General features: G+C 37.3%; 1 protein-coding gene across 1 annotated transcript; it reads left to right on the top strand.

The window, feature by feature from the left end:
* Positions 1-3: 3 nt before the first annotated feature.
* Positions 4-15,093, top strand: PAICS (phosphoribosylaminoimidazole carboxylase and phosphoribosylaminoimidazolesuccinocarboxamide synthase). The gene is made up of 9 exons (XM_019740096.2): positions 4-647; positions 1,847-2,044; positions 5,439-5,617; positions 6,703-6,882; positions 6,983-7,096; positions 7,801-7,884; positions 8,761-8,941; positions 10,269-10,427; positions 12,649-15,093. Exons 1-9 carry the CDS (start codon positions 632-634, stop codon positions 12,813-12,815), a joined length of 1,278 nt encoding a protein of 425 aa, XP_019595655.1. The 5' UTR covers positions 4-631; the 3' UTR covers positions 12,816-15,093.
* The last annotated feature ends 1,910 nt before the right edge of the window (positions 15,094-17,003 follow it).

Below are 17,003 nucleotides of genomic sequence, written 5' to 3'. Positions count from 1 at the left end.
AATGACGTCGGCAGAAGGAGAGGCTCCACAGAGGAGAGGCGGCATCACGGGCTTGCGGGGAGTAGAGCTAGTCCGCCACTGGAGTAGATCTCCGTTATTTTCTAGCACCCAAGACTGGGGTGATGAGGCTAGCGGGGTTAACGTCATTTCTCTCCCAGAGGATGTACACTTTGTATGGCCCTACCCACATGCTTTCCCCCAGGAGTCCCTATTTGGTACACTCCAACCTATGAACCGCTATTCCCGCGGAGAAGGGCGTCCGGCTCGCGGGCTTCTGTAGGACGGGGCGGGGCCGCAGTGCGCGCCACTTTTCGCCTTCCCCGGAACCGCGCCGGCGTGGGCGGGGGAGGGTGACGGTCAGCGTTGCTGCGCCTGCGCCGCGTGCATCCGCGGAGAAAGCGCTCACTCGTGGAGTTGAAATTCTTCTGGGTCGGCAGGGGCCCCGGTGTTCCGTGAGTGCTGTTGGTGCTCGACCAGAGCGCGAGTGGGCGCTGTGGGTCACACGACACCCCCTGGGGTGTGTCTGTGGCGCGCGCCTCCCCTCCCCGCCCTGTGAGCCTCTGATACTCCTCTTTTCCAGAATCCTGCCTCTCTTCCTAGCGCGGCCACTGCCCCCAGCCCACCAAGGAAAATGGCGACAGCTGAGGGTGAGTAATGGGCGTCCCTAGGAGGCAGCCGGGGACTTCATGCCCTCCGCGGCCTTCCGGCCCTTCGCGGGCTCGGCGAGGACACGTGCGCGCCCCCTGGCCCAGATGACAGCCTCCCCGGGACTGTGTGGGGTCTCTCTGCAGCCGCCTCTCTAGGCCGCTAGGCGGGCGGACATGTGGCCCAGGTGCCGCGGAAAGACGCATTGGAAACAGCGCACCCGGGCCTCTCCGAACTTTCTCAAATACCCAGAACTGCTTCTGGGGTGGGGAAAAGGAACAAAGTAGAGGAAAAGGATAATTAAAACGAGAAATGGCGAGGGATTAGAGAGGTGCGGGAACATCAGGTGTTGACTCTTTAACTCAAAGTCTTGCTTTTCCCGTTAGGTTAATAACCTGTTGTTCCAGAAAGTTAATAATTGAACTTTCAGAAAAATTTGCTCTTTTCTGTCCAGATTTTGTGTGTGTTTTTAAAGTAGTCGTTTGGTGCCATGATGGCTTTGGAGAGTTTCAATACGACCAGGCAGAAAGTTTCCTTGCTTCATTTTGCATTTATCATATTTACTAATCGTTTTGTCCACGAGTGATTACATCCTCAGTAAAGATTGTGCCATTTATGCTGGTAAAACGTTGGGTTTTTTACCCCACAAATTCAATTTCTAAATTTATGGTGAACCAAAATCCTTGTATTGGCCTATCAGTTCATTCTCTTCCACAAAGAAAAAATTGAATTTGCATTAAAAATTTTAGACTAAACCGAAAGATCCAGATGATAATTGAGTAACAGCTCCATAAAATCAAGGCATTAGATCAGAATTTTTCCTGCCATATCTCTAAACTAGTAGAATCTCTAAAATGTTTTTCACTTCCTTCATCTTGCATATTCTTGGCAAGTTAATCTTGCTGAAATGTTCACTTTCATGGTTTCTAAATGGCACTTTCTTGCTTTTTGATACTTAGTTTCTTAATCTCTGTAGTAATTTACATAGTAATAATTCCTCACAAAATTGTGTGAATCAAATATGATAAATGCATGTGAAAATATTTTGTAGAGCATAAGTTTCTATGCAGGTGAGTTAATTTTTATTAAAATTATTACTTATCCACTCTGTATGTTCACTGATTCATTATTCTAGGTGTTTAGTCTTCAATATTCAGGAAATTTCTTCCTGAAATCTGATGTTTCCATTTTATTTCCACAGTACTGAACATTGGTAAAAAGCTCTATGAAGGTAAAACAAAAGAAGTCTATGAATTGTTAGATAGTCCAGGAAAAGTCCTCCTGCAGTCCAAGGACCAGATTACAGCAGGAAATGCAGCCAGAAAGAATCACCTGGAAGGAAAAGCTGCAATCTCAAATAAAACTACCAGTTGTATTTTTCAGTTGCTACAGGAAGCAGGTAAGTGGTTTTCCTAGTAGCCTCCCCTTCATGTTTTCTCTCACACAATCATATTAGTCCTTTTCATGGGGAAATGACACATTTGAATTAATAGCATGTTGATTACCAGCTATAGTTTTTAATTATTACAGTGAGTAGGTAAGTGGCTTCCCCCACAATCTCTTCCCTTTCACACGCACACATACACACACACTTGGATCTCTTTCATGGGGAGATGACATTTGGATTAACATTTTGTTCGGAGATGTCTCACAAGTTTATTGAAATCAAACCAGGAACTCTTAAATTGCACCATAACGCTTTGCTTGATTTGGAATTGGTAAGTAGTATCATGTAGGTAGTTCCAAGGCATCTTAACGGTTTGCTCTAGTTTTTGTCTGGCACATATATCTTCCTTGCAACTTCTCTCTCCTAAGACATCTTCCTAGAAGAGACCTAACTATAAAGGAGCTCAAGGAACTTCCCTGTGAAGGAAGCCCTTACTGGTGTTGGGCAGCTCTAATGAATTAAAATTTAGTCCTTGTTATTCTATACAATTATTCTTTGCTCCACCCCTTGGAGATAATACAGAATTTCAAATTTTTCTTATGCTTGAAATCTCTGTAAAGTATTTGAAGACTAACCACACCTCTTGCCATTCCCCAAGTGAGGAATCGGGCAAAAATCTTCAGGGTTATCTCCTACTCTGAAGCTGAATGAAGACTATTTCCAATAGAGAAATCTATTAGATGAAACTAAGATCAGAACATTGTGTGGAGAGCACTTGGAGCGAATGGAGGGGAATTAGAATAAAGGGTTTTCTGCAGGGATTCATTCAGCAGCTGATTGGTCTGTAGTGTGTGAAATCTCTAGTAAAAGATTTGAGCTTTCTCCCTCCACTGCCTCATTGCCTTGGATCACTCAACCTTTGAAGTCTCCGGTTCCTTACCTATGAAAGCTTTGTTTTTTATCATCTTAGTTCTAATTTTATAATTTAACAACATTGTCTCCTTTTACTTCCACTATTCCCAGCTGCCCTTTCATTGCTTCTTTCACTGTAAAATGAAATACCTGCCTTGAAAATTTTATATTTGGTTAAATGAGATAACACATAAACACTTAGCACAGTGCAGGGTTTCCATAAATGTAGCTTCCCTTCGTTGTAGATACATACATAAAATCAAAGATCCCCAATACTTTTTTCCCCCGTTTTTCCACCTGCTCCCCCCACCCAACTCCGGTTCAAGCTATTGTTTCTCAGTCTAGTTATGTAGAACACAGCTCCCTGGCCCATGCTGGTATTATGAACCTTGTGCTCACGGCAGCTCTTGCTGGCTGCTGGCCACTCACGCTGGCCACCAGCTGCTCATGGCAGCACACGGTAGCCCACCGCAGCACCGCAGCCCACGGCAGCCCATGGCAGCTCACCCCGACCTCCGGCTGCTCACAGCAGCCCAGCTCCAGGGAGAGCCATTATTCAAAATCTTAGCTGTAGAGGGCACAGCTCACTGGCCCATGTGGGAATTGAACCAGCAACCTCGGCATTAGGATCACAGTGCTCCAACCACCGGAGCCACCAGGCCAGTCCCCCAATACTTCTTGATAAGAAAAATTTCATCCTAGATTAGAGGATTAGATTGGGATTGGAGGTACTAACATTGCAGCCTCAAGACGAGCATTATTATGTTAAACCCATGTAGGTTTCTAAGAGATGTTTTAATTCACATTAATGTCTAGTATTTGTACGATGATGTACTAACACTTCTAGGAGAGGCAGTATATCAGTGGTTAAGCGGGCAGCTCATCAAGTTCAGACAGTGTGTCAGAAACCCTGCTTTACCCAATACTAGCTGACATGGTAACTACTATGCCTCAGTGTCCTTGTATGTTTTGTTGGGAGATCATCATACTGTCTACCTTATCAGGTGTTAAAAGGATTAAACAAAAAAATAAATTTACAATGCCTGACATAAGATAGGTCTTGATACTTTTTAAAATTAAATTGTGATGAAATATACATACATAAGATTTAACATTTTAACCATTTTTTAAGTGTACAATTCAATGGCAGTAAGTATATTCACCATGTTGTGCAGCTATCACCACTATCGATTTCCAGAACTTTTTCATTGTCTCAGACAGAAACCCTAACCCATTAAATAATAACTCTCCATTTTCCCTTCTCCCCAGTTCCTAGTATCCTCTGTCCTACTATCTATTTTAGGTACCCCATATAAATGGAATGAATTATATAATATTTGTCCTTTATTTCACTTAGCATAATTTTTTCAAGTTTAATTTGTTAGAGCATGTATCAGAATTTCATTCCTTTTTTATGACTGAATACCACTTTATGTATATACTGCATCTTGTCTATCCATTCCTCTGTTGATGGCCACTTGGGTTGTTTCCCCTTTTGGCTATTGTGAATTACGCTGTTGTGAACATTGGTGTACAATTACCTGTTTGAGTCCCTGCTTTCAATTTTTAATATTGCCTCTCCTCGAAGTGTTACTACATCACCGTACAAAGTAATACTGTAGCATTAACATAGATTAAAATGTGGAAAACTGCAGGGGTTTAACATAATAATGCTCATCTTCAGGCTGCAATGTTAGTACCTAGAATATCTATAAGTGGAATTGCTGGATCATATGATTCATGGTAATATTGTAACTATTTTTGGAAAGATTATTTCCAAGGCCACCACATAAAGTAGCTCGCATCCTAAACATCACAAGTGAGCTCTTTATCTTAATTTTCCAATAAGTTTGCATAAGAGAAGGGAGAGGAAGGACAGATATTTTCTTTGCTCTTCATCCTGTTGGCCACTATGTTCCTACTGCTACATACTGGACGCTGCTTCAAGGATTAGTTGCTTCAAATATTAAGAAAAAAACGCTATCCAAAACTTAGGGCTATATCTAATTGTGATAAGTAAATTGGTATTTTACAAGGCCCGCATAATACTGGACTACAGAATATGCGAATCCTGCAACTAAATCTAATAATTTAGTGCCACCTAGTGTATGTTATGTGCCTTGTGAAAAGTTAAGTACCCACTGGCAGAGGAGGTACTCAAAAAGTATTTTTTGAATTAATGAGTGGTAAAGACACTGGGACCCATATCTTCTGATTCAGTATATACTTTGCCATGTGACATTGGTGAAATATTCCTGAATATTTTGATAAGCAGTAGAAAGCATGTTAATAATTTTGTTTTTCTATTTCCACCCTTTTGAAAAAACTTAATTTATTTTTGATAGTGCCATTTAGGGGTAATGCATTTAGCTAGATAGAGTATTTGTTTTGTATTTTGTAAAGGGTAGGGTTTTATTACGCCTCAGATCTACCTTTTAAAGTATAATTGTAATGCTTCTTTTTTTTTTTTTTTTTTCTTTTTACCAATATATAGGTATAAAAACTGCTTTCACCAGAAAATGTGGGGAGACAGCATTCATTGCACCTAAGTGTGAAATGATTCCAATTGAATGGGTTTGTAGAAGAATAGCAACTGGTTCTTTTCTCAAAAGAAATCCTGGTGTCAAGGAAGGATATAAGTTTTACCCACCTAAAGTGGAGTTGTTTTTCAAGGTAATTATTTTATGCATCAGTGTCTTACTATAACATAGCTGCAAATGTATAATTACCAAGTCAAAAAAATTTGACATTATTAAAGCTTTTGATACTGCAATTGTGATTCCAAAAACGTGTCAATAATGTTCACTTTCATTAGCAATGACAGTTTAACTTTTTAAGAGAAAACATCTGTGAAAATCTATTTATCTTACTTTTGACCAAGATAACTAACAAAATGAACAAATTAAAATTAACAGTTACTAGGAAGTAACAATTCAAAAAAGTTTTCAATTTACTGTTGAAGAGTTTGAAATAAAGGCTATTATGAGGGATATTTTTATAGTCTAATGCAGCATAATAGTTTAATGTCTCCTAAGCAAAAACATACAATAAAGAATGTAGGAATCAGTGGTTATGAATTTGTATTGGTTTTCTTTATTGAAACTGCCTTTCTCTTTCCATCTTTGGTTATGCTGTTCAGCATAGTTCTACTTCAGAAGCAATGTCAGTGTTATATTTTTAATTATTGAACTGCACAGTTTAAATTTGTATTGTGTTTTTAATTACACAAATCAAGAATCCATAAAAGTTTCATGTAAATTTGAGACACTACTTAGAATAAAAGTATTTTATTTTTTCATTAATCTCTACTTGGTATGAAGTCCCTTGAATAATCAAATAATGTCCCTAAAGACCTGTAATCTTGTATAAATTCTTATCAAAAATAAGGTCAGAAGATTATGAAAACTGCATCCTGGAAGATTAGATGGACTAAAATGTGTTGGCCCTTTTACCATATCTGTTGACTGATAAAGGAAAAATAAAAATCACAAACTTGTGCTTAGTTTATATAGAATAAATTCAAATACTTGATGATCTAGAATAAGTTACCCAAATATTTTGAATTGTAAAGTAGCTGTTGAATGTAGACAAATTAAAAATAATTGCTGGAATTAAAAGGTATTTTAAATAAAAAATCTTTATAGAGAAAATGAATATTTCTGAGTAATTCATGTTCAAGGAAAAAAGGACTTCAGTTTATCTGAAAAATTCAAAAAGCTTATATTTAAATTAATTGTACTCCTATACTTTATTCTCAGGATGATGCCAATAATGATCCACAATGGTCTGAAGAACAGCTCATTGCTGCAAAATTTTGCTTTGCTGGACTTGTTATAGGCCAAACTGAAGTGGATATCATGAGTCATGCTACACAGGCTATTTTTGAAATACTGGAGAAATCCTGGTTGCCCCAGAACTGTACACTGGTTGATATGAAGGTACAAACGAAAATGGAGATTTGATAGTGAAGATTATAACTGAGAAATGTCTTTAGTAGTATAATTTTGAAAAACCTATTTGGTGATATGCTGTTTCTAGATTGAGTTTGGTGTTGATGTCACCTCCAAAGAAATTGTTCTTGCTGATGTTATTGATAATGATTCCTGGAGACTCTGGCCATCAGGAGATCGAAGCCAACAGAAAGACAAACAGGTAGGTAATGTGTTAGGTTTTTTTAATCCTTTGCAAGATCAGGCAGAGGTAGAGAAGAAACGGAAGATGGGAGGAAAAGAGAAGGCAATTTTTTTGTTCTTCATGATATAAACCTGAGTTGTTGAATGCTATTTATTTTTAAAGATAAATATGTTTCCTATATCCTGAAAAAAAGATAGGAATAATATTTTACATTTACAAAGCAGATTTATCATTTTATTATTTTAATAGACTCACACAGAGCAAGTATTATCCTTGTTTGGTTGATTGAAAACTAAGGCTCTAAGAGGATAGATATCCTCAGAAGTACAAGAGTAACTGGCAGATCTGGAACTCTGTCCCAAGTCTTCCGGGTATTATCAGGTTCTATTTCTGCTCTTCCCTATGAAAAACAAAATTAGGGCAAGACCCTCTATATACTTATATGTACATAAGAATTGTCAGCACAGTTAATTGTAGTTGCTAGTGCAGACAGCGCTTATCCTTAAATGAAAATATAAGCATACTTCAATTCACTGTCTGAACTTTCCTTAGTCTAATTGAGGAAATGAACTCGTAACCTCAGATACATTTTCAGATATATCCCTTGCTAGGCAAACTCTTCATAATCTATACCCAAACCTCAGAAACCGAATAATTTCAGATAGCAAGAATATTACTAACAGAATATTTGCATTCTAAACTTTATCTATCTTATTTTCTAGTCATATCGTGACCTCAAGGAAGTAACTCCTGAAGGGCTCCAGATAGTAAAGAAAAATTTTGAGTGGGTTGCAGAAAGAGTAGAGGTAAACCTTTTGTAGTAAATCCATACTACATTTTGTGTTTCTCTCCAAGAAAATCTTGCTTCCAGAAGAAAAAAAGAGGGAGGTGCAGTGCTTTTTTCCAATGACTTGAAAGAAATGAGTACCTTTAAGAAATATGCCAGCTGAACTATCCTCACTGGCATATTGGAACCCCTGCTGACACTCCTCCCAAAACCTGTTGGGGAAACCTGCAATCTTGTCTCCTCCTAGCTCCTGCAGGAGAAGCCTTAAATTTCCTATTCACCTCTCCACTGCTACTCAGAGTTCCATTAGACTGGGTTCTGTTAGCAGAGTTCAAATTGGAACTTCATGTGACATTAAAATGTTACTTTAAGATTTATGGTATTTTGATTACTGTAATTCCAATGGGGTTTGTAGTTATTCAATGGTCCTAACTACCTTTTAGAATATCATTTCCATTGAAACATGCGTTTTGAATTTCATGCAACTAAATATTGACAATTTATAACCTGACCTCTATATTTTGGCTGATTGTGCCTTAAAACCTCCATCAAACAGAATGAAATACAGAATGAAATATATTTATAGCTTCTTGAATATTAAGAGGTTTGAGTATCCTTGCTTCTTGTAATAACAAACATAATTTTATCTGATTACAAATCATACTCTTTAGGTCTTAATTTGGAAGAACTCTATTTTACAGAGGCTATTTTGAAAAATTCTGTATCATTTTGTTCTGTCTGTCTTAAATTTGGTCTATTAAGAAAAAAATATTCTGTCCAGATCTAATCTGACTCTAAACTATAGCTGTGTAAACTGACTATTTTGGTTCTCATCCCTATATGTATCCATTTTTGTCCTTATCTTCTTTTTCATATCCATGTTTTTCTTTTCTAGTTGCTTCTGAAGCCAGAAAGTCAGTGCAGGGTTGTAGTATTGATGGGCTCAACTTCTGATCTCGGTCACTGTGAAAAAATCAAGAAGGCTTGTGGAAATTTTGGCATTCCATGTGAACTTCGGGTAACATCTGCTCATAAAGGACCAGATGAAACTCTGAGGATTAAAGCTGAGTATGAAGGTAAATATCGAATAACTAGAGCATTTCAAGAAGTTCTGATTTTCCCAAAAAATTTTATGTTTACATGAATAATGCTGAAAAAGAGCTTTGCTGCATTTCCAAGGGAAAAATGTGATAATCTAGGCTTTCATGCTACCTCCAGAGTTTAAGGAACTTATAAAAGAATGGATCAGAGAGAAAGATCTTGAAAATTCAAGCGTGGAAGGAAAATATAGACTAGAATTAATCTGTACCTAATAAGAAGCCCCCGAGCACTGTTCCTAATACATTCCAACAGAAAATAGGCCTCGTATCAATTGTGGGAGGCCTGAGGTTGAAGCGGCAGATCCTCTCAAGTACCTTTAATGACCAGCCTTTTCTGGGAGGCCATCAAACATGAAATTGAGGAGTAATTTCAGAATTTAGTGTATAAAAGAAATGTCGTGATAGGATAGCATTGATGTAAAATTAATGGAGGCCTGGAGATAACCAAATGTTTCTCAGTGGGAAAAAATGTTTATTGAGTTTCCCTTCCAAAGGTAGCTGCTACAGGAGCGTAGTTATTAAGTTGTTTTTAATGGGGAGGGGAAGGTCTCAGATCCCTTTGATAAGCTAATAAAAGCCAGAACTCTTTCTTCAGAAAAATGTAAAGGAATGATTTATAAGTTTATCAAAGAATGATATGTGTTAGGAGCTGTGTTAGAAAATATATTGAAGGGATTTAAATTTGGGTACTATGTTACTGAATTTGCCTTCAACTCGTTTCAAGAAGTACCTATAAACCTTTCGTCTCTGTTACCCTGTTGGTTGAAGGACACCAGGACAGACACTGGTTTGGGTGGCATCGTTCTTCGTCCTGGTGAGCCTAAGCAGCAATAGTAGAAGGGGCATTTGAGCCAGTCCTTCACTGATACCCTGGAATCCCCTTTATACCATAGATCTCAAAGATGGCCAGACCTATTCTTTTTTTGTCGGGGGGGTAGGGGAATATTGGGGAACAGTGTGTCTTTCCAGGATGTCAAGTCATTATTTTCAATCTAATTGTGGAGGGTGCAGCTCACTGGCTCATGTGGGAATCGAACAGGCAACCTTGCTGTTAAGAGCTTGCGCTCTAACCAACTGAGCCATCCAGCCGCCCCAAGCCAGACCTATCTCGCTACTTCATTAGTTGGCATACAATAAGTGACAGAGTGAACCTTAACGTTTTTAGTATGTATGTAATAATAGTCTTATTTATGCTTTTTTTTTGAGACCAATAAAGGAACTCGAGTAGTTAAGACCCTTTTTTAACCTATTTTTAAATTTATTTTGACTATTTAACATAATTATAAACCTGTTATTTTCCTAGGGGATGGCATTCCTACTGTATTTGTGGCAGTGGCAGGCAGAAGCAATGGTTTAGGACCAGTGATGTCTGGTAACACTGCATACCCAGTTATCAGCTGTCCTCCCCTAACTCCAGACTGGGGAGCTCAGGATGTGTGGTCTTCTCTTCGACTACCCAGTGGTAAGATAAATTGAATTTTTTTAAATTCTTCATTAAAAATTTTTAAACATGCAAAATAGTAAAGAGAATAATGTAATACAATCTCCTGTACCCATTACCCATTTTCAGCAACATCTGTTGCATCTGTAGCCCTCTCCTAGATTATTTTAAAGCAGAGCTTAGACATTATAATATTTTATACTTAAAGATAAATGTCTAGATGATAAGGACTCTAGTTTTTAAATCATAATGATACCATATGTGGCATCTAAAAAAATTGTAATTTCTTTAAAACATCTAATTTCCAGATAGTGTTTGAATTTTTCCAATCTTCTCATTTGTTTCTGAATTTTGTTTCTTTCTGGAAATTTTGGGGATCTTTTGTCTGTCGGTTATTCTTAAATTTCACAAAGATGTGTCGTGGTGAGTCTGTTTTCATCCTGGGCTTTCAATGGGCCTTTTAATCTGGAACTCTGATTCTTTAGTCCTGGGAGGTTTTCTTGAATTACTTAATAATTTCCTTCCCCCTTCATTTTCTCTCCTATTTAGACTTATTATTCAAATTTGGACTTTCTTGATAGCTATTCTATTTTCTTTCTCTTGTTGCTCTACTTTGTGGAATATTTCCTCAACTTTACATCCAAAAAAGAGCTCATCTTTTTTTCTTCTCTGGTTTACTCAATTTTTGAGTCGGTTCTGTAATGTCCGGTTGCTTCTCATCTTTTCCTACATCCTGTTTAGGATTACATTTTCTTGGTCTGCTAACATTCCATTTACCTTTCAGCTGTGTTTATGTCTGTTTTGTTTATTCCCTTTATTGTTTTTATGATTTCAGAAATACATCTTGTGATTAATCCATCTTTAACTAAACATCTGATTATAGCAACTTCTCAAATTAAAAATCTACAGCTATATATAAAACTGTAACCAAATTTAGAGCAGAGGAATAGTATAGGTATTATACTATTGGTATTACAATGGTATTATCCGTGGAACTTAGAAAAAGTTATCCATAGGAATGTCATGAGCAAAAATTTGGCAGTTTTTATGTAGTACTGTCCAAGGAGAAACAGGGAATCTGGAAGATGTATACATTCTGATCACTAGAATTGGGAATAATCTTTTGAGGAACAGTATTACCGTGGCCTGTGTAAAATCCTAAAAACTCTATTTCTCTTTCTCTTACGGCATGCTTATTAGATAACCTAATTTTTTGCTAATTCAGCTTTCCTGGTATCAGAAACGCAGTTCTGGGCAGGAGGCACACGTATTTCAGTTACTAGAGTAGAACATTCTACCTAGTACATTACTACTAAAAACAGCTGATACTGAGTACTCACTACGTGCCAAGCACTGCTCCAAGCACTTTATCTGTGTTAACAAATTGAATCTTCACATAAGATGGCTACTTGTTATCATTCCCATCTTTAGTGTCATTATCCCGGAGATAATGATACTAAAATTAATATTAAGTAACATGACTGCTTTCATGTGAGGAGCTGCATAAATTAATACAAGTTAATAAATTAACCTTGTGATTTTTATTTTATTGGGGATAGTGAGATTCAAAGAGCCTGGTGAATTCCAAGAATATTGGGAAAATGGAGCTTTTGGCTCCATAAGCTAGCTAGTCCTTGACTCTAGTGACAGACATTACGTCACTGCCATGAAACTGCCTGAGCAAACATGCAGCCCCCAAGGAAGTTACTTTTTTACTGTCTTAGATCTTATTACTATTGAATTTATTTATAACCTTATATTTATTAAGATTATTCTTTAGATTTGATTTTTTTACTGCTTAAAAAATGTTAAAATAGCTCAAGTGTAAAGATAAAGGAGTAGCTAGGATATTATCAAAACACTTAGCATACCTCGTTTGTCTAAGAACAGGTACTTCTACCCACTTACCTTGTCTCATTTCTATTGCCTTTCACCGGGGATTTAAAGGGATTGTGTATATGAAAAGAACTTTTTTGCCTGTGGGTTTGGTGAGAAGAGTGATAGATGATGTACATAAAATACTGTTCATGGCAGATAGATATTTATCCTCTTACAACCACTTGAGCACTCCAAAGTAAGGATAGAAACTCCTGCAGATCCTACTGTAGACAAGAACAATACAGTAGCTTCTTATTATCTGTGGCTAACAGGACTTCTCTGAGTATAAAATAGTTGGCTTAAGTGGCATTTTCGTTATAAATTGACAGCTCAATTTTATTTATTTTTTTTTTCGAACCAATAGGTCTTGGCTGTTCAACCATACTTTCTCCAGAAGGATCAGCTCAGTTTGCTGCTCAGATATTTGGATTAAACAACCATTTGGTGTGGGCCAAACTACGAGCAAGTATATTAAACACATGGATTTCCTTGAAGCAGGCTGACAAGAAAATAAGAGAGGGCAATTTATAAGAAAGAACATCATTGTATTTTTTTTTAGGAGAAAAAACTCGTTTAGCTGCAGGAAAAAATATCAAGCTAGATGGAAAGATTTTAAATCAATCAGAGAACAAAATGTATTAGTGAATAAATACTTCTCTAGATTCATGGATTAGTAAATATATGTACATATTTAAGGACATTTTAAAATTAATCTCTTACCCGCTATATAGTCATTGTTAGGTAAGTAACATAATCAAATGTTTCTTAAATGCCAATGTCCTATTATAGTGCTCTGAAGTTACTACTTGACTTTGTATATTTCAGCCCATAAATTTTAGAAAGTTAAAATGGTTGCATCTTAGAGAAGGATGGTGAGAGCAATATAATCCTGTCAATTTGATCGTCACAAAATTCTAAGAGCATAATTTTTTTATTTGCAGCCAGTATCTCAAAATGGTGTGTATTTTCTGTATCTATTAATAAAAATAACATTTTGATTTTGCTTTTTTTAAGAAAAATTGAGATTGGTGTTGAGGGTAGGGAAGACACAAGAAATAAGGGGGCACTATAGAACCACGGAAAGGGGACTTTTCTGAGAACTCGGATATGTGTCAGGGCAATTGGCCATGGAAAAAAGGTAGAGCCACCTTTGCCATTCCAAATGAAAGATTTAGTAAATCTTAACTTGGCTACGGTGAGTATCTGTGGATCATAAAATTCTTTTAATTCTGATAACGTATTTTAGCCACACTAACCATCATTTTCAGAAATTGGAATCTCCCAGTTGATAACCATCACTAGTTTCTTTCTTATAAATAAGTCTGGGCAGTGTACCCAGCAAGATTCACGTCTAAAGGAGCGGTATCATAGAGAGGTATGAACTATGAGAGGTATCATAGTTCATCAATCTATAAAGTATATAGTTGGAAATCACTGTTATAATTATGCAGCCCTGAGAATTTTAAAGATTACTAAACTTTCATCCAAGTGTCCATGAACCCCATAAACTTACATGTAAAATTTTATGTATGTGCTCACTTTTTTGGAAAGGGGGCAATTACAGTTTTATCAAAAAGGTCTGTGTCCCCCAAAATGTTAATCTCTGATACAGATAAAATCTTGGTAAGACACTTGCCACTGGCCTACACTGTCTACACTTTTTGACCCTTATACTCACTGTAGCAAATCAGAATCTTGATGTTTTTCTGACCTTTCCGATCTAACTCATCACCAAGTCTTGAGTTTGTTACCCTGTTTACCCACACTGTACAAAAGCCTCAAGGTGGGGTCAAATTCTACATTAGCCTGTGTAGGGCTTCATTCTCAGCTCAACCTTTTTAAAGTTGATTGTCCAAGGGCTTACAACATAAGCACTTACCATCTCTTGCAACAGACTCCTTTGAAAAGACGAATGTTCTTGACTTCCCTAGAAAATTACACACAAGTCACTAATAGATTCCTTTGGTTCTTGGATTCCCTTGAAGCTATTCGTGGTCTACAGGTTAAGAATCGCTGATGTAACCCATCAACGGAGCTTGCTTTCCTCATAATTTTTGGATCACTTATTTGTACCTTTAGTTAGAATGTCCTCATTTCTGTCATTAAAATCTATTCCTTAGTTACTGGCGCTTTATTTTCACTGTCTCCATGAAACCTTCCCTAATCGCCTATAGCTACAGTGGCTAGTATAAGAAGTTCTTACTCTGTTGGATTGTAAGCTCCAAGAGACAAAATAAAATTTTACACTTTATTTCCCTCACACTGCCTTATGATCTGATACGCTATGCCTGGCTGGCTGTCAGACATGGGGGAATTGCGAAAATCATGGCTTAATTTTCTTGTGTTCACAAGAATAATTAAAGATTTGATTTTAACATCTTTAAAACTTTGGCTTCATGGTTACTCAATAGTCATTGGCTGCTATGTCAGCTCTTCTGTCCTTGCCTAGCAAAAACTCCACCTGTTTCTGTACAGTACATGACAGTTTTCAAGCACTGATTTAGGATTGACCATTATCAATGGTCATTAGTTTCACTGTTTGTTTCTTAGTAGAGTATATATATCATCAGTAGTTCCTCAGTGCTAAATTCTTGTTTGAAAGTATTTTAACTTGTAAAAAGTAACTTACACAAACCTAACTGGTTTGCCATCTTTGAGTATGCACTTGTAGCTAAACATGAAAAGAGGAAGAAAAATTGTGCCCAATAATGGAGTATTTAAATTGTGTGTCATAAACCATGCTTAGAATGGCTGTTTTAATACCTTCTGAAATTTAAACATTGCAGCCAAATAAAAGACAAAGATTCAACTATTCACCTCTTGTGTGAGGCTTTATTTATTCATCCACTTGTGAACTATGTTTTGCCTGGTTTTATTCTGGGTCCTAGGAAAGCATCAATGAATAGAGACAAGGCCCCCACCCTCACAAAACTGACATTTTATTGGGGATGACAAGCCATAAAAGATAAATTGGATAGATTCAGGGAAGTATACGTGCATATGAAGAATAACCAACGTGAGAAGATAGTGATAGGGATTGAAAGGAAGGTTTCTGAGGAGCACAGCAATGATGTATAAAAAAGCAAGCCATATAAAGAATGTGGGGAAATAGCTTTACAGAGTAAGGGAACAGGAAGTAAAAGCTTTGCATTTTGAGGGCCTGCAAACATGCTAGTATTGCTGGAGCTTTATGAGCAAGGGTAAGAGTAGATCATCATTTAAGCCTATAGGCCACACTGAAGTGAGGAAAAACCATTGGAAAGTTGGAGCGAGGGTGTGACATGACGTACTTATATCATGTTTTAAAGTTCTCTGGCTATTGTGGACAAAAGCAAGGAGATTAAGAGGCTGTTGTAGTCCAGGTGAGGGATGATGTGACTTTCAACAAGTTACTTAAATTTTTTGTGACTCAATTTCCTCATCCATAAAATGGGACTAATACCACCCATCTCATAAGGTTGAGAATTAAATGAATCAGTATATGTAAAGTATGTCCTGGTACATGAATGCATTATTTAATATCCATTTAGCAGTGTAGAGGATGGAATGAGTAGAATTGATTCACCATGAAAATTGAATTCAATGTTCCCTTCAGCTAATTTCTCAAAATAGGAAAAAGGCAGCGTAATGTGTGTTAAAACATGATGTGCCATAGTACATCAACAATCCGTCCCTGCCATCTTCAGCAGTCCTTGGAAATGTTTTTAATGGTGCTTTTTGCATTTAACTGCCCACAGCCTCAAATACTTAAGGAATTGTAAATCTAGTATTGTGGAACAGTGAAAATAGTGGAAAGGAAGTAAGTTCCTTGGGCACATGACTGAGCTTCAGTTCTCATTTGTAAAGTTGGCTAAATAACATTTCTTCTGCCTGCCTCTGTGTGGATCAAATGATAATAATGTACATGGAAGCTTCTCAAATCATAAATTGCTAAATCCATTAGTGCAAAAATAAGTTTTTGACTACCTACTATGTGCAAGACCCTGAGGATGCAACGATGAAGATCCAATTTCTGCCCTCAATAAGTCCTGGAATATTCCAGGGGCAAACAATTTCAAAACACTATTGTCATGGAGTAAAGGATAAGATATTCTGAATATACAAAGGAGGAGGGGATCTAAATGAGTACATATTGTGAGTGAAAAGGAGGGACTCAATTCCTTCTACTCTATTTTCAATCCCTCTTACCTCTCCTAACTTCATAGAATGTATTACCACCAAACATAGTATTTGTTTACTGCTTCTCCCAACTAGAAAACAAATTCTGTAAGTGCACTGGGTTGTCTTTTTGTTAATTGTATCCCTAGCAACTAGTATAATGCCTGACACTGGTACATTCAAGGCATTCAAATATTTGTCGAATGAGTAAATGTTAATTCCCAGAAGTATGGCAACGTGGGACTGCACATACATTAGAGGAACATAACATGCAAGGGGAGTAGGGAATGAGGCACAAAAGACCTGTGTGGGTTGGAGAGGTGGCAAGCACAGGCCAGGTCATAAAGGACCTTTACATGTTAGGCTTTGTACTTTGGATTTTATCCTGACGGTAGGAGAATGGCATTAGATTAGATATATGCTTTAAAAGATTACTGGTTTGGAAGATGCCTGTTTCAAGAATGGCAGGTTAAATGCATACAAGTATATTACTATCCTTTGGGTGTTCAGGGTTTGCCTGAACACCCCTTTAAAATGACAGAAGAAATAGAAACAGGAATC

This window comes from Rhinolophus sinicus, linkage group LG02 (genome assembly GCF_036562045.2).
Source record: "Rhinolophus sinicus isolate RSC01 linkage group LG02, ASM3656204v1, whole genome shotgun sequence".
In the NCBI taxonomy this organism is placed as follows: domain Eukaryota; kingdom Metazoa; phylum Chordata; class Mammalia; order Chiroptera; family Rhinolophidae; genus Rhinolophus; species Rhinolophus sinicus.
The sequence above is the reverse complement of the archived record's forward strand: the minus strand, read 5'-3'. Positions and strand labels throughout refer to the sequence as shown.